General features: G+C 41.1%; 1 protein-coding gene across 3 annotated transcripts in view; it reads left to right on the forward strand.

The window, feature by feature from the left end:
- LOC132816511 (rho guanine nucleotide exchange factor 17-like) overlaps positions 1-27,594 on the forward strand; it is a 440,614-nt gene that overhangs the window by 366,720 nt on the left and 46,300 nt on the right. For 2 of the 3 annotated variants that reach the window (XM_060826198.1, XM_060826199.1), the window contains exons 6-9: positions 17,907-18,101; positions 21,132-21,182; positions 23,412-23,521; positions 24,727-24,812. In XM_060826198.1, the coding sequence (XP_060682181.1) occupies positions 17,907-18,101; positions 21,132-21,182; positions 23,412-23,521; positions 24,727-24,812 (442 nt within the window). The remainder of the gene's footprint in view (positions 1-17,906; positions 18,102-21,131; positions 21,183-23,411; positions 23,522-24,726; positions 24,813-27,594) is intronic. The other variant, XM_060826200.1, reaches the window with a different exon arrangement.

Genomic DNA, 27,594 nt, shown 5'->3' on the forward strand with positions numbered 1-27,594 from the left:
GGCATTCACATCATATTGCCTGTTCCATCTGCAACTATAAAAGTAAGCAACACAATCACCCTGTGATTGGCATTGAAATGTTGAAGCTGGATGCAGTGTCAGTTGACTTGTCATTTTTGAGCAGGATTAGATTAGATTAGATTCTGTACAGTGTGGAAACAGGCCCTTCTGCCCAACAAGTCCACACCGACCCTCCGAAGAGTAACCCGTCTAGACCCATTTCCCTCTGACTAATGCATCTAGCACTATGGGCAATTTAGCATGGTCAATTCACCTGACCTGCAAATCTTTGGACTGTGCACCCGGAGGAAACCCTCACAAACTCCACCCATAGTTGCCCAAGGCTGGAATCGAACCTGGGATCCTGGTGCTGTGAGGCAGCAGTGCTAACCACTGAGCCACCGTTCCGCCCAAATCAACAAAGCGAATAGATTGCTGGCCCTCAAAAGCCAAATACAGAAAGTAATGCCAAAAGTGCAAATTGTTCTACTTAAACCATTTTCTGACCACCGTTAGTCAACAAGAAATAGATGAGACACTCAGTTCTTGGATTTGATCTGGAGAAAAGCTGTGTATCTGCTCCTTAGCAGGAATGAGTTATGAAGAAGAAGCTGGAAAAACGTAGGTTTTACAACCTTAGCTGTAGGTGATAAAAAATTGTGAAAGATAGTATAGAGTACAGAAAAGGTGTTTAAAGTAATCTATAGCAAAATGTCTAAGGAAATGTTTAACCATGAAAGTTCAAGTTGCTGTGATGAAGTTTTTCAGATGGTAAATGATAAATCAGCGGACTGGTCTTTGAGTTAAAGCAGGGAGAGCTAAAACCCCAGAGTTATTTGATAAACAGGTCTTTTTAAATGAAACAAACAGAGTGGATGATCATCTTTCTGCCTCCCTCTCTGTCTTGTGATATACTTTCGATAATTTTGAAAAAGGTTTGAATTTTATCTCCTGCAATTTTATTCCTTGCAAACTCACCCTTCCACAGGATTCCACACAATCCACCCTGCTGCTGGATTGAACTCAGGACAGAGCCTCCTTGGATATCTTATGCAGTAATAATGGAATGGTCAAGGTAATTAAGAAGCCATTTATCCTGGATTGCTGAATTTTCTACTTAATGCATAGAGGAAATCCATACCCCATCTGTGGTTGAAGAAGGTAGCTCACCACCACCTTCTGTCGGGCAATTAGAGTCAGGAAATAAAAATGCTGGTCCAGCTAGCAACGTCCACACCCTATGAATAAATCTTAAACAAATTACATCAGGATACCTCTTTCCAAACCTGTTAATAACTGTGCAGTGTCATCACGGTGAGTGTAATGAGCACTTTAGCCGGGAAATTCACAAGCCAGAAGCTTTGAGCAGTGAAACTGAAGAGCTTCAGCCATAGCCGCTGAATGACTGTTGTTCAAAACCTGAATATTCTTAGGGAATGCTATCATTCCTTAAACAATTGTCAACTTCCTGGAAGGTAGTTCACCCATCTCGGACTATACTCACCTTCCGGCTGCACTTATTGCTGCAAATGTTCACCATGATGTAGGAGCAGCTATGTGGCTCTAACTTGAACATCTGAATAAAGGCAAGAATGAAAGCCAGATGATCACCGACACAGCACTAGCATCAGCATCAGCTAATTTCTCAACCCCATGGCAGAGTAGATAGAGACCACAGTTCACCTGGAAAAATGTGTGCTCCTCAACACAGGGTTTACAGAATGACAGACAATTCTGTTGCACATTTGAGCACCAGTTCCTTAACCAGCTCAGTCTTTCACAGCAGCAGGTGACTGCTGACACCTACAGTGTTCTGTTTGGTTAGATTGCACTGGGGTTACTGTAGAGTTTTAGTTGTCTTGTCTCAGAAAAGATATTGATGCCATAGAGAGTACAATGAAAGTTCACAGTCTTGTTCCTGGGATGGCAGGGCTATCCTGTGAGGATTAGATGATCAGGGCATGTATTCTCTAGAGTTTCGGAGAATGAGAGATGAACTTACTGAAACCTACAAAATACTTAAAGGGATGGACAGACAGTTGAAGTAAAAAGTTCCACTGGTTGGGCAATGTAGAAGCAAGGGACACAATTGTACAGTAAGGGGTGTTGTTTAGGTCTTGACATAAGGAAATGTAATTTTGCCCGGAGGGTTCTGAACCTTTGGAATCCTGTACACAAAACTGTGGAATTTCACTGTTTTGAGTATATTTAAGGTGGAGCTTGAAATTCTGATTTGTGGTGTACATGATTAAGGGATGGCATAGGTAAACGTTTTGAAGTGATTGATCAGCTGTGGTTGTATTAACTGATGGAGCAGCCTTAATGGGCTGAATGGCCAACTCCATATCTGTATATTGCTAAAATTCTGAAATTTTATTGTTGAAAATATTTGGATTATGGAGAGTTAATATTCCTCTTTCATTGTTTTTGTAATCAAAATGACTAATTTTGTATAATCTAATAGTTCATCTTTCTCTCGACATAATTCAGGTGTAGTATAATATTTTGAAGGAAACAAATAATAAATGTATACTTTATTTTACAGTGCAAGTAATATCTGCCATCATCGCTATCTATTGATGAATTTATGGTTCATTTTAGAGATTGCCACTCTAAATTTGTTAATTGTGGTAGTCCTGTTATCTCTGAAAATTGAACATAGCATGTTGCACAAGTGAAGAATACTGATCTAGTTTATTTGGGAAGTATTTTGTGCCCTTCTTTATATCCAGCCTACCAGGATCTATTCTATGTATTCAGTGCCATTGTAGCAATATCAGCCAAATTATACTAAATGTAAATGAGAGACATACTCAGTGTTTCTAATCTTGGGATTTAAGATTTATAGAAAAGAGATCAGGGCAACAGTGAGCATTGCTGCCCCACTGCGCTCGGGACCCGAATTTGATTCCAGCCTTGGGCGACTGTCTGTGTGGAGTTTGCACAGTCTCCGCGTGTCATAGAACATAGAACAATACAGCGCAGAACAGGCTCTTTGGCCCTCGATGTTGCGCTGATGTGTGAACTATTCTCATCTCGTCCCCCTACACTATCCCAAAATCATCCATGTGCTTATCTAAGGATTGATTAAATCTTCCTAATGTGGCTGAGTTGACTACATTAGCAGGTAGGGCATTCTACGCCCTTACCACTCTCTGAGTAAAGAACCTGCCCCTGACATCTGTCTGCGTGGGATTCTTCTGGTTTCCTACAATCCAAAGATGTGCAAGTTAGGTGAACTGCCCATGCTAAATTGCCCATCGTGTTCAGGGATGTGTAGGTTAGGCACATAAGTCATGGGTAAATGTAGAGTAATGGAGAATGGGTTTGGTTGGGATGCTGTTCAGAAGGTTGGTGTGGACTTGTTGGGCCGAAGGGCCTGTTTCCACGCTGTAGGGATTCTCTTCTCTCTTCTCATCTAAAACCTGAGCTGCTTCCCAGTGGATCAGCTGGGCATTCAGCATATTGTCACTGGTTGCCATGGTCCCTGTTTTCCTTCCACCACTAAAACTCCTCTGCCCTATTCCTCCCCAAACTTGTGCATTCTCTTTGGATGGAAGGGGAGAAGGAAGCAGAGAGCTGTGAGACTTTTAATGGCTTATGTGGAGAGGAGGAAGTAATACCATTTACGGTAGGTGTATGTGGGCATGGGTCCATGAGAGTAATAGTCTGAGGGGCAGTGTGAGTGTTGGTTGCTGAAGTTCATGCAAAAAAGCAGAATTAATTAAGCTGCAAGATGTATTTGCTTGAGAGCTCTGCAGGACAATGCTTGTAAAGTTGGCAGCGAGAGTGTATTGCCATTTTGGTGTCTTCCTACTGCCAAAGTCATGAACTCCTGCTGCTCACTTCCTTGGCCAGATCCATTCACCTCTGTTTGGTTGGAGAGGTTGTCCTCTTCTCTCCATCCATAGGACAGCTCACCTCTCCGCAGCTCTTCAGATTCTCCACTATAACCTCCAGGGAAGAGGAAGAGACCTGGTGTATCATGTTTCTGGTCACCAGCCACCTCAAAAGCCAAGTGCTTTAGAGCTGAACTTTTGAGGAATGCCTCCAAATTAACTTCTGATAATGAGCAGCCTGCATAGATTGAAGGAATCTCATCAGTGACTATGAGGAAGGGACTTGACAAAGCTTTCCCCAGCCACATGACTTGTTCAGTTCAGTTTCTGGTTAATGGCAATGGGCAACTCAGTATTGAATAGTAAGCAGAGGAAATTAGATTCTCTGTTGCTGGCAGTGGTCTTTGCCTAGAACTTGTGGTGCATCTGTTACTTGCCACTCAGTATAAGCTGGAAAGTTGTCCAGGTCTTACTGCATGTACACACAGACTGCTTCAGTATCCAAGGAATTTCTGACTCAACAGTAAGGTGAAAGTTATTGGTTTAGAGCATGATGGGATGTGAGTCAAAATGAAATGATCTCAGCATCACGAGGATGGCAGTGAACGAATTGGATGAAATGGCTTTTTTCAGTAGGGCCCCAAATTCACAGAGACAGTAAATGAATTTACCCCTTAAAACCCCAAACACCTGATGAAATTCAGTCAAGGGGGCAACCAATTAGAGAAAAGTGGCATCTAAGTGGCGATTTTGCATAACTGATAAGCAACAACTCCTTCAAATATTGCTGGTTCTCACTGACATTTTGAGTTAAGCGTCTCTCTCTGCCAAGGCCTATTTTGTTCGTGTTAGGGTTGCTGACTCCTTGCCAGGGTTGGGATGATGGGACCTTTCACTGGGAGGAAGAAGAAAGGCAGCTATAAGAAGAGTTAGATGATGAAGGAGGGAGGATGTTTGCGAGAGCGAGATGGATGCTGAAAAATGAGGGAGGGTCAAGTTTGTATGGTGGAAAATTGGGATACCAAAGGAAAGAGAACAATATGTAAACTTGTCAACAAGAAAATGTTCAGTTAGTCTCACTGAGTTCAGTATTTCTTGCAATTGTGTCTACACTTATGCAGTTTAAGATTGCATAAGTTCAGGAGCGACAATATGGATAAAATGATAATGGATATAAGCACTGTGTCAGGCGGTCAATTTGAATCTCAGCTTTAATCTAAAATGCAGTAAAAGAATAGCAACTGCCCAGTTAAAATCCTCCAGCTTTGTGCACATTGAGTGGAAATGCACAACTGTTACTTTGTGTGGAAAGTGTGTTTAAGAAAAGGTGTTATGTTTGTACAAGCATATGTCAATAAGTTTGTAGTATAACTTTTGTTGCTAGCTTATACTAATTTAAAATATTGTGTTCTCTAGAAAGTTAATGCTTTCCTTGTATGTTTGGACCTTATAAAGTCATAGAGATGTACAGCGTGGAAACAGACCCTTCGGTCCAACCCGTCCATGCTGATCAGTTATCCCAACCCAATCTAGTTCGACCTGCCAGCACCTGGCCCATATCCCTCCAAACCCTTCCTATTCATATACCCATCCAAATGCCTTTTAAATGTTGCAATTGTACCAGCTTCCACCACTTCCTCTGGCAGCTCATTCCATACACAGACCACCCTCTGCGTGAAACAGTTGCCCCTTAGGTCCCTATTACATCTTTCCCCTCTCACGCTAAACCTATGCCGTCTAGTTCTGGACTCCCCCACCCCAGAGGAAAAAAAATGTCTATTTATCCTGTCCATGACCCTCATAATTTTGTAAACCTCTATAAGATCACCCCTCAGCCTTCGATGCTTCAGGGAAAACAGCCCCAGCCTGTTCAGCCTCTCCCCATAGCTCAAATCCTCCAACCCTGGTAACATCCTTGTAAATCTTTTCTGAACCCTTTCAAGTTTCACAACAGAATTGCACACAATATTCCAACAGTGGCGTAACCAATGTCCTATACAGCCGCAACATGACCTCCCAACTCCTATACTCAATACTCTGAAAGCAGTAAAGGAAAGCATACCAAATGCCTTCTTCACTATCTATCCAACTGCACTCCAAGGTTTCTTTGTTCAGCAACACTCTGTCGGACCTTACCATTAAGTGTGTAAGTCCTGCTAATATGTTTGAAGAAGGATTGATTATTAATGAGCATATTGATGAATTACTCTGATTCTGATCCTAAGTGAGGCAAAATATTCTATTATGAAATATACGGAGGTATTGTTACTGTGTGATTGCATCACTCAAGAAATGAGGGAGTGAGAATAAAAAAGAAGCCCTTAAAAACCAAAGAATGGCTCCAAAAATCAAAGCATAGCACTTGAAGATCTGAAGAAGTGAACAAAGAAAGTTATTTTGAGACATCTCTTCTAGTTTTCAATGAATAAAAATATACTGATGCAATCTATGCTGAGAATTAAAAAGACTATGCAAGTATTGCAATAGGAAACTCTGCCCACATTTATTCTAATCATTCACTGGACGAGGGCATCGCTGGCTAGGCCAGTACTTACTGCCCATCCCTAATTGCCGAGGGGGCAATTAAGAGTCAACCACATTGCTGTGGGTCTGGAATCACATGTCAGCCAGAGCAGGTAAGGAGGGCAGTTTCCTTCCCTAAAGAACGTTAGTAAGCCAGGTGGGTTTTTTCCTGACAATCAACAACGGATTCATGGTCATCATTCGATGATGAATCTAACAGAAAAAAGACTCTTAATTCCAGATTATTATTGATGTCGAATTCCACCATCTGCTGCAGTGAGATTCAAATCTGGGACCCCAGAACATTACCTGGGTCTCTGGAGTGAGAAAGCCATTGGGCCATCACCTCTCACGTGTATTTGTAAAATTATTAACTGTAATGTTATGCAAACTGTCAGCAGAGTTTTCCAGTGTGAATTTCAACACAATAAACCTCAAGGCACTAACTGTCCAGTTTAGTGTCGTGCTCTGGATGTTTGTGGTGACTGACTGTGTAGATTATTTACAAAGCGTGGGGAACGTTTATGCTGCATGTTGTCACTCTTAATAAGTTTTTAATCTTGGCTCTGAACCACTCAGCAGCTTAGTGAGATATCTATTTGGTCTGAATTTTTCCTGAATTACAGCCATAAAGCTTGGAACAAAATGATTCAACATCCAGCACATGCCCTTGTAAATATAGCAGACAGAGTGTCTTGAATTTGACGTGTGGATAGAATTCATTTGTTTGAGAAAAATAAAAGGGATTATAGCATCTTCCAGATAAATGTTTACTCACTAGTTTAAATATTAAATTTAATAAATTTCTGATATTGTCTCCACAGTAAATCTGCCTTGAATGACCTTTTTTTTAGGTTGTTCAGTCCATTCTTTGACCTTTAAGGTTGTTTTATTCCAATTTTTGTTTTAAATGCTGTAATGGAATTTTGCCCTTCATTGCTAAAGGGATTAAGTTTAAAAGCAGAGAGGTTATGTTGCAACTGTACAGGGTGCAGGTGAGGCCACACCTGGAGTACTGTGTGCAGTTTTGTTCTGCTTACTTGAGAAAGGATGTATAGGTACTGGAGGGGGTGCAGAGGAGGTTCACTAGGTTGAGTCCGGAATTGAGAGGGTTGGCTTATGAGGAGAGACTGAGTAAATTGGGATTATATTCATTGGGATTCAGAAGAATGATGGGGGATCTTATAGAAACATAAAGTTATGAAGGGAATCGATAAGATAGACGTCAAGAGGATATTTTCACTGGCAGGTGAAACTGGGACAAGAGGGCACAGCCTCAAAATTAGGGGGAGCAGATTTAGGATTGAATTGCGAAGGAACCTCTTCACCCAGAGGGTTGTTAATCTATGGAATTCCCTGCCTAGTGAAGCAGTTGATGCTACTTCAGTAAACATTTTTAAAGCAAAGGTAGTTTTTTTGAACAATAAAGGAATTGAGGGATATGGTGGGAGCGCAGGTAAGTGGATCTGAGTCCATGAAAAGATCAACAATGATCTTATTGAATGGTGGAGCAGGCTTGAAGGGCCGGTCGGCCTACTCCTGCTCATAGTTCTCATGCACTTATGTTATAATTGTTCTCATCATGCATTATTCTTTGCTTCCTAATTCAATTTAATTTTGCTGGATTTGGTGTCATCCTTCTGGGCAGGAGGGACAGTCAGATCATGTCTGTGATTTCCAATAACCATATGTACTATGTATGGGTTGAGCCAACAATTTTGGTCAGAATGCATTAGGTACAGTTTATGTATCCCGCACTGTATTATGCAGAACAGAATGGGTTGGATTTTATGATCCCTCATTGTTTAATTTGAAGGTGCAATGTGGGTTGGGGGCGGGTAGGAGCACAAAAAGTCCAGTGGTGACTTTCCCATTTACTGATGCATGGGTGAGGGAGCTACTGGTCAGCAACGCTTCAAGAAAGAGCTTCTTTCCGAGGTTGGAGTGGAACATTCATCTTAAAGCCACAAGCCCTGCTTGCAGCATTAAACTGCCCCCACAGGGGCAGCCATCAGTACCCAAACTTTGAACCGGAGTGGGGAAGCAGGCACGGCAAAGGACCATAAAATCCATCTCAATTCAGCCACGTAAATACATACAAGGCCTGCAGCCCTACAGGACCCGGTCAAAGGATATAATATTGCATGGTAATAAGTCTTGAAGCTCGTTTCTTAATAAAAACAGGTGAGCTATAGGAAATGTGCAGCCCCGCAATGGGAATTCCTTTCTGAATTAGTTAAGTGAAATGAAATGTGATTTGCGATTAGTTCCCAAATTGGATTGAGGTATGGAGAGTCAAGATTTGATTCTCCGCTCGCTAGTCAGTGAAGTTTGATGCACATTTTTATTCAGAAGTCAAATAAAGGGTAGGCAAGTGAGAGGGATGACCGTGTGATCCCTTCAGGAACGAGGCGGAAGTAAGCTATAGTGGTAAGCATTCCTGGAAGCCAGACTGAACCAAGCTGGAGTGAACACCTGAAAATAGCAAAGTATCACTCCAACTGAAACAGTAAGCTTCCTAAATCAAACTGCTATCAGCTTCGGCCCAGGCAGTGCAGTGACAAACAATACCATTCTGCCACATAAGCCACTGGATGTACCCCGTTTTATATCACTCCCATGAATTATATTCAGTGCTTGGTTACAGAAACTAAACTGAAAATAAATACAAGATATTGGGTAGAGTTTCCACTTTAGACGTAATCAATAACCTTGGGGACAAATTGTTCTCAAATCTGTGCTGGATTTTCCCTGTGGTCCTACTCAAACCTGTTCACATCTTTCCTCAAGCAGGAGATGCCCTGACCTAGTCCATTGGGCACCATGTCAAAATGCAATATTTTATTATTTTCACAATTGTTGTCAGAAATTTTCCTTCAGATATTTAAGAATGGTAACTTGGCAGATTTTGATTGAAACAGCTAAAAATGTGTTTAGCACAAAAAAAACATTTTACTCCCTGTGTCAATCCACCATCTTTGGATAACCTGATTTCAAATTGCGTAAAGGGGGTCAATATGCATTAGTGGCGTTTATTACAATGAACATTACATTCAAAAGCTTTGAACACTTGCCTTTAAATGCCTTACATCCAAAAAGGACCAATCTACCTTCTTGAAGACTTTGCTCGTACACATGCTTAAGTAATTAAAGATAAGAAATAGGGCTATATGAGCCCAATCCACCATTCAATTGGATCATGGCTGATCCAACATTTCTCATATCCACTTTCTTGCCCTTTCCCCATAACTCTTGATTCCCTTACTGATCAAGAATCTATCTATCCCAGCCTTAAGTATATGGAAGAACACTGCCTCCACACTTCTCTGTGGCAAGAATTTCCAATGACACTCAACCCTTTGGGAGAGGAAAGTCCTCCTCATTCTCAGTCTTAAATTGATAGCCCTTAATTCACCCTGCAGCTCTGGCTATTTTAGTGGGCCTGGCTGTTCTTCCAAACTTTTCCAAAAGATTAAGGAAACCTGAATTGCGTTGAGTGTTGTGTTTAAGTTTCAGATTATCTTGTCCCACTTGCGCTGAGATTTACTGAATTACGATTAAGAAAAACAGCAGTCAAGTAGAAACTCCAGACCTATAACTTTCTAAGTAAGTGGAACAATTAAATTGGACCATTTTTCTTGTCCATTATATGCTAATCTTATCTAGAAAGGTTGAAAGAGTTTCATTCTATATATCTCCTTTCGTGACCTCAGCATGTCCCAAAACGCTTTGACGTCTCATCATTGTGCAATGCAGGAAATGCTGCACCCAATTTGTGCACAGGTAGATCCCACAAACATCTGTCCAGCAATGAGCAGATGGCCTGCTTCTTCATGACATTGGTTGAGATGTAAAGAAGATGGCAACAACATCATGGAAATGGACAAAACCAAACAAGTTTCCAGTTAGCGGGCTCCAGCCGCCTCCTTTTCACCATGGATGCGCAATCCCTTTACACGTTCATCCACCATCAGGATGATCTCAAGGCTGTCTCCCTCTTCCTGGAACAAAAGCCTGAACTGTCCTCATCCACCACCACCCGCCTCCACCTGGCCAAGCCCGTCCTCATTCTAAACAATTTCTGTTTTAACTCCTCTCACTTTCTTCAGGCCAGAGTGGATGGCCAAGGATATCTGGATGGGTCCAATTATGTCTGTCTCTTTGTGGGGCACATGGAACACACCTTGTTCCAGTCCTATTCCAGCCCCCACCCAGAACTCTTCCTCCAGTACATCAATGATTTCATTGGTGCTATGTCTCTCTCTTGTCCGGAATTGGAAAAGTTTATCAATTTCACTCCCAATTTCCACCCTGCTCTCACCTTTACCTAGTCCATCTCTGGACTCCTCCCTTCCCTTCCTCAACATCTCTATTTCCATTTCTGGGAATAGGCTAGCCACCAATATCCACTACAAGCCCACCTCATACCCTACTTCCTGCAAAGACTATTTCATTCTCGCAGTTCCTCTGTCTCTGTTGCTTTTGTTCTGATGATGCCATCTTTGACAAGGAGCCCCTGAAATGTCCACCTTCTTCCCCAAATGAGGATTCCCCAGCACTGTTGTTGACAGAGCCCTCAGCTGGGTCCAGCCAATCTCCCACATTTCAGCGCTCACCCCATCTCTTACCTCCCACAACAACGATAGGAACCTCCTTGTCCTTACCTACCATCCCACCAGCATCCACATCCAAAGGATCATTTACCACCACCACCACCATCACCACCCCTTCCTTGTCAGCTTTGGCAAGGACCGTTCCCTCCTGGACGCCCTGGTCCACATCTCCTTCATTCCTCGCCCTATCACCCCCTACTCCTTGCCACCAACAGCCCCATGGCACCTATCCCTGCAACCACAGAAGGTGTAACACCTGTCCATTTACTTCACTCCCTCCTCAGTATCTAAGGACCCAAACACACCTTCCAAGTGATGCAGTGCTTTACCTACACTTCACACAATCTAGTCTGATGCATTCGCTGTGCACAATGTGGTCTCCTCTACATTGGGGAGATGAAGTGTAGACTGGGTGACCACTTTGCAGAACACCTACGTTCTGTCTGTGAAACATAAAGACCCTGAGCTTCCAGTTGCCTGCCACTTCAACACTTCACCTTGTTTCCTGGCAAACATTTTGTCTCAGGCTTGCTGCAGTGCTCCAGTGCTCCAGTGAAGTTCAGCACAAGCTGGAAGAACAGCACCTCATTTTCTGTTTGGGAACTCTACAGTCTTCTGGACTCAATATTGAGTTCAGTAATTTTAGGGCTTCAGGAACCTTCTCCCATGCCCTTACCCCAAACCCGTCACACCAGGCCTTGTTCACATTGTCTGCTATTTCAAACAACACATTGTCAACCATTGATAGTTCCCATTAGCAACCATTCATTCTCTCACACTGACCATTATCCACTCCTTTGTCCACTGGTTTTCAGTCTTTTTTTGGGCTCTATCTCCACCTTTCATTTATTCTTTACCCGTCTCCCCTCCCCCCCCCCCCCCCCCCCCCCTCCCCACCTTCCTATATCTTCTACATAAAAATATAAGTTTTTCCTAGGTACCATCAGCTCTGAAGAAGGAACACTCAGCTAAAACATTAACTCTGTTTTCTTTCCACAGTTGCCACCTGACCTGCTGAAATTTTCCAGTAATTTCTGTTCTGGTTCTCATTTCCAGCATCCACAGTTCTTTCATTTTTAATCATTGAAATGGAACAAGTCATATTAGAATAAATCCACTCATAAAAGAAGGCACAGTTTATTTAATGTCTATAGTAAAGCTCACAGTTTTATATTTATCAAAGACTAACTGTCCATGGAAGTTTCACAAAATACATTCCATCATCATAGTCAAACCTTCTGAGATCTGTTAATGTTCTTTGTCACATACCAAACAATTTATTTTACCCGAGTAAAATTTACAATACAAGAAGCAACTGCAAGCAAGATTCAAAATTAAGTAAGTCTATACTGTAGAGTTTGTTCTCCTTTACAGTTGTGCAGAGAGGGACTATATGAAAGTAAGGCTGCGTAAACAGCAATTTAAGGCTATCAGAGACTGCACAATCATAATGCTGAGAAATGACCCTGATAGCTGTCCAAATGTAGACCCTGTATGGTTGGCCAAGCCAAATACCAGTGAAATATAGACGATAGACAATTTTATCTCTACTAAAGCCAGCAAAGGAGACAGCAATCCGACTTGGCCACAAATAACCTGTACCCAGCATCTTCATGTGTGATAAATCATGCTTCTTTCCTTCTCTTATTTAAATAACAAATGTTAACAATGATTTCAGAATAGTTTCTCTTGATTTGCACTCCTTCCTACCCCTGCTGCATTTTGTCCTGGGCTTGCCTGAAGTAGGTAATTCCTGTTATTATCCACTGTGCTGGGGGTATGTCTTCTTGTGAAATCTTGGGGAGTGAGTATTACCAGACTGTTCACACTTAATAACTTTGACAGATGAGTCTATTACTATATTTGTCCATGGTCTGGCACAGTCCTGCAATAGTGATTGGAACAATAACCCAGGCCTGCATCACCACCTGGCCTCTGATTCCAAGACCAACCTTTATTACTCCTCACAGGCTGAAGTCAAGATGTTAAAGGTCTCAGTAAAGGGGTGTGAAGAACATCAGGGATGCAATGGCCTACTGGTATTATTGCTAAACTATTAATCTGGAGACCCAGGTAATGTTCTGGGAACCTGGGTTTCAATCTCACCATCATATGGTGGAATTTGAATTCAATAAAGATCTAGGATTAAGAGTCCAATGATGACAGTGATATTGTTGTCATTTTCAAGAAAAATCCAGCTGGTTCACCAATGTCCTTTAGGGAAGGTAACTCCCACCCTTACTTGGTCTGGCTTACAGCAACACGGTTGACTTAAATGCCTTCTGGGCAATTTGGAGTGGGCAATAAATACTGGGCTAGCCAGTGATCCTGTGAATTAATCTTTTGAGAAGTACACGCAAATCACAAATTATCAACAGGGCATTGGACTGTGTCAGTGATTGGGTTTCATTATAATGGAAGGCAATGATAATTAAATTGTTCACAAAGCAAGTTTAGATGTATAGTAGGAGCACACATCATACTGTATCCCAATTGGCGAGTACCTATTCCGCTCACAAAAAATGCCCCTCCCCCCAAGACACAGTTCTAGTGACAATGTACAGGCGAGATACACACTTTAATCGGAACTTTGGGAGTGCAAATGGAGTGATGGAGTTGGCAAGCAAGATCAATTTAAAGTTCAAGGCTACAGTGAGCTAAATGGACTACCATAGAAAGAGAGATTGAAAGAACACTAGGAAAACAGCGGGAGGTGAATGAGAATAGCAGATTAATAGAAAGAGTGGAGAGAGCAGTGTTAGAATTGCAGGAAATATGAGACCACAGCGGAGATAAAAGGAACAAAAAGATGGGGGAAGGACTGCACAAACAAGTAAGTATTACAGTGTTCTCTGTTCTTTAAGGTTGTGAGATATGTCAAACTGACCTTAGAATCTTAATGTTACTTATTATATTAATAAACTAAACTAATTAATCAGTCGAACTAAAATAATCAATTCACAAATCATTTTGTTTAATTTAGCAAATAAGTATTTTACATGGAGACAGGCAAAGCATCTCATTCTCTAGGAATGCACATTCTGTGGGAACTCAGGATGCTTCTCATATTCTGAACAGCCAACGTACAACAAGTGTGTCATCTGCAGGAATTCAGTCTCCAAGTTTCAGAACCTGACTGGTAATTGGTACATCCACAAGGATGAGAGCTACGTAGATAGCACATTTCTACCTGTGATTATCCTATAGCTTAAGGATGTGCGACAGACGAGGAATGGATGATTGCCAAGCACTGGAAAAGGACTGACTAGGTAGTGCAAGAGTCCCCTGAGAAATAAATACTCTCCAACTGGTATTCAGTTTGGAATGCTGATGAGAATAATGGGTTTGGCAGAAACCAAGTGAAGTCCACAGCACCATGGCTCAACCAGCTATACATAGGCAAGAGGAAGTTTGGAAAGCAAAAATGACAGGGTATTCTCTGGTTTGGAGAACATGTGGAATGATGCCCATGGACAGTCTGCCTATCTGGTGCCACAAAGAAACAAAGAACTCTGATGGGAGAGAAGAAACAACCAGAAGCGCTGGTCCATATCAATGCTGACAGAGGTGGAATGAGAAAGTAGGCCATGAAGGCAGATTTTAAGGAAGTGGGAAAGAGATTAGGTAACAATATAATTTTGTTAAGAAGAGCAAGGAGAGACAAGATAAAATTAAGGATAATATTACTGGAGAAGTCAGATCCCAGGCTGAAATCCTGTTTGATGAATCACAATGTTCTTATTTAATGAGTTGGGCTTTCATTTAAACACAAGCATGCAATGCTGAACATCTTGTTTTATCAATAAAACGGAAGTTTATTGCTCAAAAGAAAAGAAAGGAAGGATGTTGTGAAACATGAAAAGATTCAGAAAAGATTTACAAAGATGTTGCCAGGGTTGGAGGGTTTGAGCTATAGAGAGAGACTGAATAGGCTGGGGCTGTTTTTCCTGGAGCATCGGAGGCTGAGGGGTGACCTTATAGAAGTTTAGAAAATCATGAGGGGCATTTTTGGATAAAGAGACAAAGTCTTTTCCCTAAATTGGGGGAGTCCAGAACTAGAGTCCAGATCAAGGTTTAGGGTGAGAGGGGAAAGGTATAAGAGGCACCTAAGGGGCAACCTTTTCACACAGAGTTTAGTGAGTGTATGGAATGAGTTGCCAGAGGAAGTGGTGGAGGATGGTACAAGTACAACATTTAAAAGGCATCTGCATGGGTATATGAATAGGAAGGGTTTGGAGAGATATAGGCAAAGTGCTGGCAAATGGGAATAGATTAGGTTAGGAGATCTGGTCAGCATGAACAAGTTGGACCGAAGCATCTGTTTCCATGCTGTCCATCTCTATGACTCTAAAAGGAAGTATAATAAACCAAGTTATTTACAAAAACACCCAATTTGAAAGATTGTAAAACACACCATAAAATACAATCGTGCCTATCCCAACACAGTGCTCAACACCAGAGAGAACTTCCTTCTCACTCATATCTCTAAGTTTTTACTTGACTGTTTACTTCAATTCCCAGTCTTGAAAGTCTGAAAACTTTTTGCTTAATTAGTTATGTAATTGAGATGAAATTTTTGCAGCTTCAAATAACCCATTCAGCCTTCTAACCAAAGACTGCTGGAGCTTTCAATTAAAATGCTCATACCGAGGTAATCTATGTCCTGACTTTTCTGAACTAACACCTTTCTGTTCTTATATCTAATTTCAATCCCAACTCTGCAAACTAAAACCAAAAGCTTTCCAAGTTAAGGGATTTTCCCTTAAGCAAAAAAATGTAACCCCCATTCTTCCAAATTAAAAGAAAGCTTGTTTATGCTGTCCAGTCGTAAAACTATCAGAATGCAAGTACATTTCCACTATCACTCCAAAGTCATCTCTCTTTCCCTCTCTCACTCTCACTCACACAAATCCCTCATGCAGGTTCAAAAGATATTGGCTGCAGAAATACTGACATGTTAATCATTAAACCTCCCCAGACACATAGATCAAAATCTACATGCCACTAGTTCAAAATACAAATTCTAAAACAAATTATCTTAATATACATATGCAAATAACACACCTTAACCTCACTGATAGAATTTTTAAAATGGATGCAGGAGCAAAGAGATGGGTGATTAATGTCTGTACAAGTTATTCAAAGTGGCAGGGTACATTGAGAAGGTGGTTAAAAAGTCATACAGGATCCATGGCTTTTTGAATACATAGGGTACAAAACAATGAGGTACACCAGACCTTTATAAAACAGTGGGTTGACGTCAACTGAAGATTGTGTGAAATTCTGGGTGTCATGTTTTAGGAAGAATGTGAAGCCTTTATAGAGGGTGCAGAATGGATTTACAGAAGTAGCTCCAGGACTTTAGTAAGGTGAGTTTTCTTCTCAATGTCGAGTTTAATTGATAAAGCAGTTACATTACTAATGAAACAAAAGACCGAAACCAAAGAGACTTTTGTGTAAGACATTGGTCTAAAGAAAGTGAAGCATTGCCAACAATGATACAAGAAAACATGGTTCCATCCAAGCTATATTCTTAGAGAAGTAAAAGTTGAAAGGAGGTCCGTTAGAAGTATTCAAAACCATGTGGGTTCTATATAGGATAGATGGAGGGAAATTTTCTCCGTTCGTAAAGGTTGGAAACCAGAGGGCATGTGTGAAGGGGAATGGCAAAATAACCAAAGGCAACATGAGGAAAACCTTTCAAATGTAACAAGTGGACATAGATTTCTTTCTTTTATTTATTCTTTCATATAATGTGAGTATCACTGGCAGGACCAGCATTTGTTGTCCATCCCTGAATCCCCATTGAGTTGTGTGGTTTGCTCAGCCATTTCAGGGTGAAGTTAAGAGTTAACTACATTGCTGTAGGTCTGGAGTCACATATAGGCTAGACCAAGTCGGGATGGCAGATTTCTTTCCTCAGGGACCTGATGGGTGTTTTTCACAGCTGTCAATGATAATTTTAGTTTCACATTTACTGAGATTAGCTTTCAAATCCTGTTTTTATTTTGTTAATTGAATTCAAGTTCCACTTCTTGCTGCTCTGGGATTTAAACTTGTGTCCCTCACTCAACAGCCTGGGTCACTCAATCGCTAGCCTTGGCCTCTAGACTGCTAGTCTAGACTCACTACCATCGTCCCCCCCTTTGGTATGGGATGCACAGCCTGAGAGGGTGGTGGAGACACTTTCAATTGCGGCTTTCTAAAAAGAATTGGATAAGCATATGAAGAGAAAGGATTTGCAGAGCTAGGTTATGCTCCATCCTTGAAGTTCATTAATAACCTAAGGAGTTCAATGTTATACAGGAACGGAACATGCTTGAGAAACTCAGCAGATCTGGCAGCATCTGCAGAGAGAAAAACAGAGTTGTCCTGACAAAGGGTTTCAGGATCTCAAACATTAATTCTGTTTTTCTGATTCTCCAGCACCCTCTATTGTTGTTTTAGATTTTCCAATAATTGCAGTAGTATGTTTTTTATTGGAGAGTTCAGTATCAAGGGTGTATCAAGAGAGTTCAGAGAGTGCCGTACTTCAGTTGTAAATCAAGGTCAAGTGGAACTTACTCTGAAATCAGGAATTGCTTCATTGGATTGATGCAAATTTTAATCATAATTACTGTTCACAACATTGGTGATAAAATGCTGAACTTGTTTATCTTAATTAATGCATTGACCATTATCTAATAATGCCAATACCTTCCTGGTCATTTTCATCATGATATTGTTTTCCAGACCATTGGCTATGTGCAGTAGGATCATCAATATTCACTCTGAACCCCCCTTCTTCTGTCTTCACTCACCTGACAGTCATCTCCAAATGCAATGTACAGGGATTTGCCAAAACGATTACTGAAGGGGATTGGGCTAAATGAGGCAAATGGTGGCTTATTAATCTCTAATCAGTGAAATGATTTTATCTTCTGCATGGCAGGATCTACTGAAACACACTCCTGACGATCACCCAGATCATCCATGCCTGCTGGCAGCACAACGTTACATTAAGTTACTAGCTGAAAGGATAAACAAAGGGAAGAAGAATGCAGAGGAAGCAGAGAAAGAGGCTCGCATCCTGCAAGAGATAGAATCCCATATAGAAGGCATGATGGATGTGCGTATCCATGAAGAGGTACAATTACTATAAACACCCCAGAAGTTGTGACCAACAATAATGTTTAGCAGGGCTATGCATCATCAACATTGTTTAATAGTCTCCGGTTTACATAAAGAATGTGAAGTTTTCCTCAGCTTCAGTTTTGGGGAAATCCTTCAAGACTCAATCCATAATTTAACATTTTTTCACAAAAGTGGGAGTCAACGTTTTGTTCTTTCTCTCCCAAAGAGCCTTTTAGACCAGGTCAATTGAAAACATCAAAAACAAGATTGAAAGATTTTTGTTAGACAAGGCTATTTATGGTAAAACAACCAAGCCTGGCAGATACAAATTGGGCATGATCTAAATTAATGCCTCAACATATTGAAGGGGCTGAATGGCCTATACCTCTTCCTGTACTTCACCTATCATTAATCCAAGATCCATCTCTGCACATTTTAGATTGTGCGCTGAGACATGTCAGTCAAATAACTTAAAATGGAATCATAGTTTCGTGGAGACACACAAAATTAATTTTCAAATTGCTGCCATGGCATAAAGCTAACAATATACATTGGCCAACCATTATCAAAATTGACTTTTGCTTACTTCCTTTGCTATCAATGGAAATTAAAATTGGGCTTTTCTAACAACAATATCAATTTACATTTTCTGTAAAATGGCACTTAACTGAAAAGGACCCATATTCTCAGTTCAGACTTGATAGGTGTTACCACACTAGGTATTACCATCAGTTTGATGCTGAGTTCCTAGTTTAGTGGGTATGATACTGAGCTGAAATACTTCAGTAAGGGAGTCAAAATGAATATGTCAACGTGCTTATCTCTGAACCTCTTTGTGCCATTCAAATTAAGGATGTTCTTGCTTTGGTATTTATTTAGGACAAACCTAAACACTTATTGCAATATTATCGACAGTTGATGTTCTAGAAGTGAAAAATTACTGGATATCCATTGTGCTGTTGTAAAATGTCTATGCTGTTGTGCTTAAAGTTCTCTTCATTACAGCCACGTTTCTCTCAGTGGTAGCATCGTAAACTTCCAAGTCACCTCGGAGACTTCAACACATAATCCCAGTCTGAACTCAAGAAGGACACTCCTGTACTGTATATAGCTGCAAATTCTTTCTTTACCATTTATAGTAAATAGACTAATCACTGTTGGCCAAAAGGTGAGAGATGCCAAAAGCCAAAGCAAGAGCATGTAGAAGTATAGAGAATAGTGTAGATCGAAGGGACTAGGAGAGAGATGAAGAACAAAAAGGGGCAAGAAAATATTGTGATCCTGATGGCAATCATTAATCTTTTAAGGATCCACACATATCAGAATTACCTAACAAAATTATACCACAAGGTGTCATGATATTTTACAAACAGAATTTCTATTGTGTATAGAAAGAGAAAGCAACCACTATTAGCGTAACAGTAAAGCTTATAAAGACTAACCTATCAACTCAGCTCTACATTTTACATAGCCACACAACCCCAGAAAAAAGACTTGTCTTATGTTATGAGTCTTGAAACTTCATTTGTTTTCCCTGGGACCACCCAAGAAAGTGTGTCACAGCTGTCTACAATCACTCTGACTCACCAGCTTCCAAGGTACCGCTTCCTAAGGGTTCTTCTATTCGCTTTTGGCTAAGCAACCCTCTGACTTGCTTCAAAACTTCACCCCTCTGGCTTCCACAGCTCACGCACAAGTCTCCAGGTAACTCCTGAACAGTGGCTTAAAGTATCAAAAAATAACCATGGTTTCGTAAAGCCCAATGCCACAGTTTTAAACAACATAACCTATGATTTCCGCAACTCTAACAACAGCAAGGATAGCTGACATTCATTGAGAGGAATACTTGAGGTTTCTCTCTTTAGTTTTCAGCTAAACAAATTTTCCAGCTGGTTATCCCCTGACCAGCTTGATGTTATAATGGATATTAGCTTCCAATCACAGACTATGCCATGGAAGGTAGAGCTAGCATTTACTCCAGTGTGAATGGCATCTATTTAGGACATAACATAATGCAGAAGAGAACCATATATTCAAATTTGTTGATGGTGTAAAGATTGGTGGCATTGAAGCAGACCAGTCAGGAACTTAAAGGTATATTGATATTGATAAAGTGATTGTGAAAAAATGTGGAAGACGGGTTTCAGTACAGGGAGAAGTGTGAAGTGATTCCTTTTTGAATAGAAAAGTATAGACTCAAATATTTTTCAACAAGCAAAAAGAAGTGGTCATGTGGCCTACAGAGTTTTGGGGTCTGTGTGCATAGATCATTAAAATATAGTTGTCAATGAACAAAATTAAATGAAAAAAATAATAGAATTCTGGTATTTCTATCAAGAGAGTTCAGCTGTAGATTGGAAAGTTTTGCTAAAGCTGTACAGAGCCCTGTTTGGGTCATACCTGTTGTATTGTGGAGAGTTCTGGGTAATGTGTCTTGAGAAGGACATGGAGGGAGTGCAGATTAGCAGGGACGTTGTCAGGTTTTAGAGCTTAAATTGTGAGATTACATTAACAAGGCTTCTATTTTCTGGAATTTGACTTTCTGGTGACTTGATTGAGGTTTTTAGGATTTTGAAAGGATTGATATAAGGAAGAGAGAACTCTTTTCTGCTGGTTGTGGAATCTAAGACAAATATGCATTTACTTCAACTCAGAGCCAAGCGATTTAGGAGAGAAGTGAGGAACAGTTCATCAGGCAAATGTTGGTAGAATTGCGGAACTTAGTCCCGCAAAAGGCCGTATATATAACTCAGTTCACGACTTGAAAGCTGATATTGCTGGATTTTTGTAATGCGTAGATGTTTTGTAATGCGTAGATGTTTTGTAACAGATGTTAAAATGCAAAATAGCCAAGACTCCACTGAATGGTAGAACAGGTTCAAATCTTGATGGTGTATTCCTGTTTTCAGGTTCAAATGCCCCAACCTCTTGAGAGAGACAATGGTCTACCTGTGTCTTATTGTAATTTCAGATCAATATTTTGATTTTTCACTCTGCCTGGTTTCTCAGTCCTGTAACAGTGTATTTTTGTCTTGTTCTGCAGCTCCTGGTTCCTCACAGAAAATTTTTAAGGCAGGAAATGGTGACTGAAGTGGTAAGAACCTTTTCCAACTTGGCAACTCTTACCTATAATGGTCTTAACACAGGGAACAACTGAAAGTAGTGATCTTGAATGAGATTGAGATTTCTAATGGGAAATTATGGATCATCTTGAGGTGGCAAGAGAAATCTGTCAGAGTAAGGAAGGATGCAAATAATGGTCAAATCTGTACTTAGCAGGGCTCAATATATATGGGATGGCAGGTGAACCTGCCATGAAAACCACCAAAACACACAGATAAGTGCAGCCAGGGGAAGCCAATGGGCAAAACGTCTCCCTGTAAGTAAAATGATAAAAGTGGGGAGGAGGCTCCGAGGATGTCTCCCATGTTTGCTGTTGAAATGTTCACTAGTGAGGGGGGGGGTGGAGAAAGAAGGTGCAAGAGAGGGTTGAGGAGGAGGCTGCAAGAGGGCTGTGAAGAGTCAGAGGCTGAAAAGGTGAGATAATAGTTTTAAAACTGTCAACAGAGAAATACTCAGCTAGGGAGCCAGAAAAGCTTGTGCTCACAAGGTAAAGATTTCCTTGCACAGGGATGTGGAATTTCGTTCAAGAGCTACCCATATGGGGAAATGATGAGGTGTTATGATGAATAACTGTTGTTTTATTGTTAAACTTAAACCTGAGATTGAAATCTGTGATGCAGTTTAAAAAAAGGTTGTAATTGTCATGTGTGTGTGTGTGTGTGTTATTTTGAAAAAAAAACGAACTTTTATTGTGATACTCATCTTCTTGTTCCAATTTAAATCTGTAATGTCTAGCAAGTTAATGTTTTCCTTGTGTGTTGTTGCATTCAGTTTAATGGGGTTGATATTGACGAATTCTTCTAATTCTGCTTCTAAAGAATGCAAACACCCCATGTGTCCACACAAAGTTGAAAGATATCATTACTACATGACTGCTTAACCTAACAAATGATTTAGTGAAAGTGGAAAATTTAACAAGTAACTGCCAAAACTTAAAAGTACACCTCGAGAAAAATCCCAAGAGACCTTGAGAAAAATATTTTGTGCCGAAGTTTGAAATGGAACAATATATTAAAATAATGACTAGTGACAGCCTCAACTTCCTACTGTACAGTTAAAAAAAACTGGAAAAGGAGAAAGGGAAGGTGATGGCCTAGTGGTATTATCATTAGACTATTAATCAGCTAATGTTCTGGGAACCTGGGTTCAAATCCTGCCAAGACAGATGGTCAAATTTGAATTCAATAATTTTTAAAAAGTTTGGAATTAAGAATCTACTGATAACTGTGAAACCATTGCCAATTATCAGGAAATCTCCATCCGACTTACTAATGTCCTTCATGGAAGGAAATCTGCCATCCTTACCTGCTCTGACTTACGTGTGATTCGAGACCCACAGCAAGGTGGTTGACTCACAAGTGCCCACAGAAATGCTCTAGCAAGCCACTTGGTTCAAGGACAATTAGGGATTAGATTAGATTACTTACAATGTGGAAACAGGCCCTTCGGCCCAACAAGTCCACACCGACCCGCCGAAGCGCAACCTGCCCAGACCCCCTATATTTATCACTTACCTAACACTACGGGCAATTTAGCATGGCCAATTCACCTGACCAGCACATCTTTGGACTGTGGGAGGAAACCGGAGCACCCGGAGGAAACCCACGCAGACACTGGGAGAACGTGCAAACTCCACACAGTCAGTCGCCTGAGTCGGGAATTGAACCCAGGTCCCTGGTGCTGTGAGGCAGCAGTGCTAACCACTGTGCCACCGTGCCGCCGTAAATGGGCAATAAATGCTGGTCAACCAGCAATGCCTGTATCCCACAAGTGAATTAAGAATAATGGTGGGTTATTGCCTTTAGATATAGTGAAATATCTGTGTTCCTTGTGTTGCTGAGCTCTATGCCTGTTTTTCACCACTCCCCCAATCTTTCCCTACTCCCTTGTAATATTTCCCTGGCCTGCAGTCTAGCAACTATTAAGATTTCTAAGGGATAGTGCTCTCATCCTCACACAATCTTTGACTTGCTTTCTGAAGATATCAATGAAGGCAGACCAATCCAATGTTGTTGAATATTTGGATGGATTGGGCTGTTTACATTGACTGATGACTCCTGTGTGAAAGAATTAAGGATTCTGAAGAAACATTTGCATGAAACCATCTTAAATTCAAATTTTTCCTAACATAATTGAAAATGACACTTTCTTAACAGTCAGACTGATATGTTTCTGTTTTTGCCATTTCATCTATGTACAGAAATCCGTTAGCAGCAAAAAGGAGCGCTCGCTGTTTCTGTTCACAGACCTTCTGATTTGCACTACTTTGAAACGTAAAACTGGCTCTCTCCGGCGGAGTTCCATGAGCTTGTGAGTGTGCAGCCTCTTTTGAATAGAAATATTTACGTGTAGACAGAGTGTGTTTTGTCTTTTCCTGGTCTAAAAGAATGCAGCAGTCAATGTTCAACTGATTTCCAAGGCATTAAACTGATGCTACAGGTATATTGCCTCTTAAAGCAACAGCCCAAAATCATTACCTTGCATAGGATGTACAGCACACTAACTGGACAGTCAGCCTAATCAGTCCATGCCAGTCTTAATGCTCCTTTTGAGGCTTCCTGCCTTTCCTGATTGAACTCTATCAGCAGCCTCTCTCAACTGCTTCGCATGAGCATCTGACCTACCCTTAAAACCTGTAACATTTTGTATTTTAAGTTATAGTAATAGTGAACATTGGTAGTTCCAGCAGCAATACCAGACCAAAGTGTTTCAGTGTGGGGGTTTACATAACCAAAAACCATTTTATGGGTTCACAAGAGATTTATCAAGATTTGTTAGGAATGGAGGGTTTGAGATAGGAGAGGCAGGATAGGCTGGGATTTGTTTCCCTGGAATGTAGGAGGTTGAGGGGTGACCTTTCAGAAGTTTATAAAATCATTAAGCATATGGATAAGGTGAATGGCAGGTGTCTTTTCCCTCGTGTGGAGGATTTCAAGACTAGGGGGGCAGATTTTTAGGGTGAGAGGATAAAGTTTTTAAAAAGACAGAAGAGGCAATAAGAGAATTATCAACTCATGGTTCAGAGTTGTGACATTGTACATATTTTACAGTGTGCAAGTATTTGGAATATGGTCTTCTAGGGTGACCAAAACCCCTTTTACATTTGTTCACTTGCCTGTCAGTTGCAAAGACAGAATCCAGGCTCTTAATTCCAAGTGTTCTCTAACAAAATCTTCTAAAAGTAAGGACAAGGAACCCCAGCTGGCATATGCCAGAAAATGGCAGAGAGCTGCTGCAATTTCCTTAGAAATGCTGAAAGTGTGCAAGGACTAAGAAAATCTATCTCACCATCCAAACTCTGGTCATCCAGCGGTGAGTATTTAAAGCTGCTTTTCTGTTTGCGCAGCCCATGATGTTTGATAGGCCGAGTTGGGGAACCACATCTCATTGGCATCAGTTCAGCCCTTACACATTGTAATGATGTTCTAGAAGATGTTAGAGTATATTATCTGGACCCTTGTACTATATTCATTTTGGCAAATGTAGCCTCCACTAAGTGTTTTCATTCTAAATAGATACACAGCTGGGAGTGTGATTGACACTGCAAGCAAGTATAAGTTCCTCTGGAAACTGCCTTTGGAAGATTTGGATATTGTGAAAGGTCTGTGATAAGTTGCAGCATTAATTGTCATTAATGTATCCTTCGTGGACATAATGCTTATTTAAAACTTTAAGTCTGTTGTTAAGAACTACCCATGATAGAGGGTGTGTGTAGATTTAAAATAAAGAAGCCAAAACATGCCAGAGATAAGTAGCCAAAGAAGGACAAGACCGTTGTAGAACCATGGAAAGCCCGTAATGAGAAGAAGTGAACAGATGGAAACAGATGCACAATTCAGCAGGATACAGTTTCTGTGATTTTCAAAAGTGATTTTCAGTATCCATTGTGAGTTTTGCAGTCTGGTGAAGCATCAGACATACAGGCAGTAGAAAACACCAATCATTGCTTAGCGATATTCAGTATTCAAATCCAAAATAAACAGGAACATTTTCCATGCTGGTGAAGTAATAGTACAGCATTTTTCAGTATGGGCGGCACGGTGGCACAGTGGTTAGCACTGCTGCCTCACAGCGCCTGTAGAGCCGGGTTCAATTCCCGACTCAGGCGACTGACTGTGTGGAGTTTGCACGTTCTCCCCGTGTCTGCGTGGGTTTCCTCCGGGTGCTCCGGTTTCCTCCCACAGTCCAAAGATGTGCGGGTCAGGTGAATTGGCCAAGCTAAATTGTCCGTAGTGTTAGGTAAGGGGTAAATGTAGGGGTATGGGTGGGTTTCGCTTCGGCGGGTCGGTGTGGACTTGTTGGGCCGAAGGGCCTGTTTCCACACTGTAAGTCTAATCTAATCTAAACAGTGGCCTTGCACATCACAGTTGAACAATATGAACTCTCAGACTGGCTCTGCTGTTTGTGTTTTGCTATCTCTGTGTCTTTCTCTTCAATTCCTATTTCATTTTTTAATTTTTCTTCTCTCCGCTTAACTGTACTTTCTGTTTCTTTCTCTCCTTTTCTCTATCTTTTCTTCTTTGCTGTCTTGTGGATGCTAGGTGGTGGGTGGCATGACAGGGACAGACACCACCAGCTTGCAGGCTTCATTTGGCATGGAGATTGGAAGGTAAATATGGCAGTCAGCAGTTCCTTCTTCACCACCTTCTGCAATCACACTTGCTTTTCCCCCATTCATACTTCAGTCCTGCATTTTTAGTCAAGGTGCAATTTTTCAAATGAAAGGTGAAAGTCAGATCATAGAGGTCTACAGCACCGAAAAAGGCCCTTCAGCCCATCGAGTCTGTAGTGGTGAAAAACAGCCATCTCACTATTCTAATGCCATTTTCCAGCATATGGCCTATCACCTCGTATGTCTTTCCTTGCTCAGGGTGACATGAAAGATTCGCAGCACTTTTCAGCAAAACAAAGGCCGTGGAGGGCTGTTTTCCTGAGTGCCTCACCAACATCCCTTAACACATTGATCTGGTTATTTATTGCAAGGAATATGGGCCAAATGCTGGCAAATCAGACTAGTTTAATTTAGGATATCTGGTTGACATGGACGAGTTAGACCAAAGATAAAATTAGAAATTGCTGGAAAAGCTCAGCAGGTCGGGCAACATCTGTGGGAAGAAATTAACATTTCGGCTCAAGCATTGTATCATGTTGGCTCAGGGCTGCACCACTCCCCAGTATCACTTCATCCTCAGCGTTCTGAGGAAGGGTCACACGACCCGAAACGTTATCTCTAATTACTTTTCAGTCTCTGCCAAACCCGCTGAGCTTTTCCAGCAAATGTTGTTTTTGTTTCTGATTTACAGCATCTGCAGTTTTGGATTAGATTAGATTAGATTCCCTACAGTGTGGAAACAGGCCCTTCGGCCCAACCAATCCACACTGACCCTCCGAAGAGTAACTCACCCAGACCCATTTCCCTCTGACTAATGCACCTAACACTATGGTCAATTTAGCATGGCCAATTCACCTGGCTGCACATCTTTGGACTGTGGGAGGAAACCGGAGAACCCGGAGGAAAACCACTCAGATACAGGGAGAATGTCTTTTGGTTTTTATTGAGTTAGACCAAAGGGTCTGTTTCTGTATTTAGTGACCCTATAACTGTTTGTAGAAGCTTACTGCATCCAAATTAGCCGTCATTAATTTCACAAAGTGTAGTTGTGTTGGTTGCAAAGTATTCTGGGCAGCCTGAATTTGCAAGAATGTGCTTCATTTTTATTAACTCCCCCTTGACATGTTTTTTACTTCACTCTCCCATTTCCTTCTTTGATCATGACCCTACCTCTTCTTCAATGAACTGCCTGTTCATTCCTGCCCTTCCTTCACCAATCCCCACTGGATTCACAAGAAATACACCCGTCTTAAATCAACAATGTTGATTCACCTTGAGGTTAAAGCTGGTAGATTTCACATAAAGATTATTAAGCTGGTGCTATCCCTGAGGGTAAGGGTTTCATTATTAATTTTAAAGCTGACCGTATGAAGGTTATACTATGAGCAGACCCGGAATAGCTCTGTTATTGGGCTCTGTGTCAATTGAAATGGCATATTTGCATTACAACATACAAATTTGGATGTAAACTGAAGAGACTTCCTGCAGATAGAGATGGCTCACATCTCGTTTTTTACACAAATGCTTTGCACAGCTATTTTTCCTGGAAAAGGTTGCTAACCTAAAGCTAGTTTTAAGGAGTACCACTCCAGGCTGACCAGGAGTCTCTTCTGCTTTTATTAGATGCCACAGGCATGCTTAAAGGCTTTTCAGATTGGTAATCAACCTGTTAGGATTTGACTTGAATGCACCTTCCATAGCCACTGATTCCTAGGGTAGAATTCAAGCACAGTGGTAGGGAATCAGAAGACCTTCCCACACAAATACACAT

Source organism: Hemiscyllium ocellatum, chromosome 6 (genome assembly GCF_020745735.1).
Source record: "Hemiscyllium ocellatum isolate sHemOce1 chromosome 6, sHemOce1.pat.X.cur, whole genome shotgun sequence".
NCBI lineage: Eukaryota > Metazoa > Chordata > Chondrichthyes > Orectolobiformes > Hemiscylliidae > Hemiscyllium > Hemiscyllium ocellatum.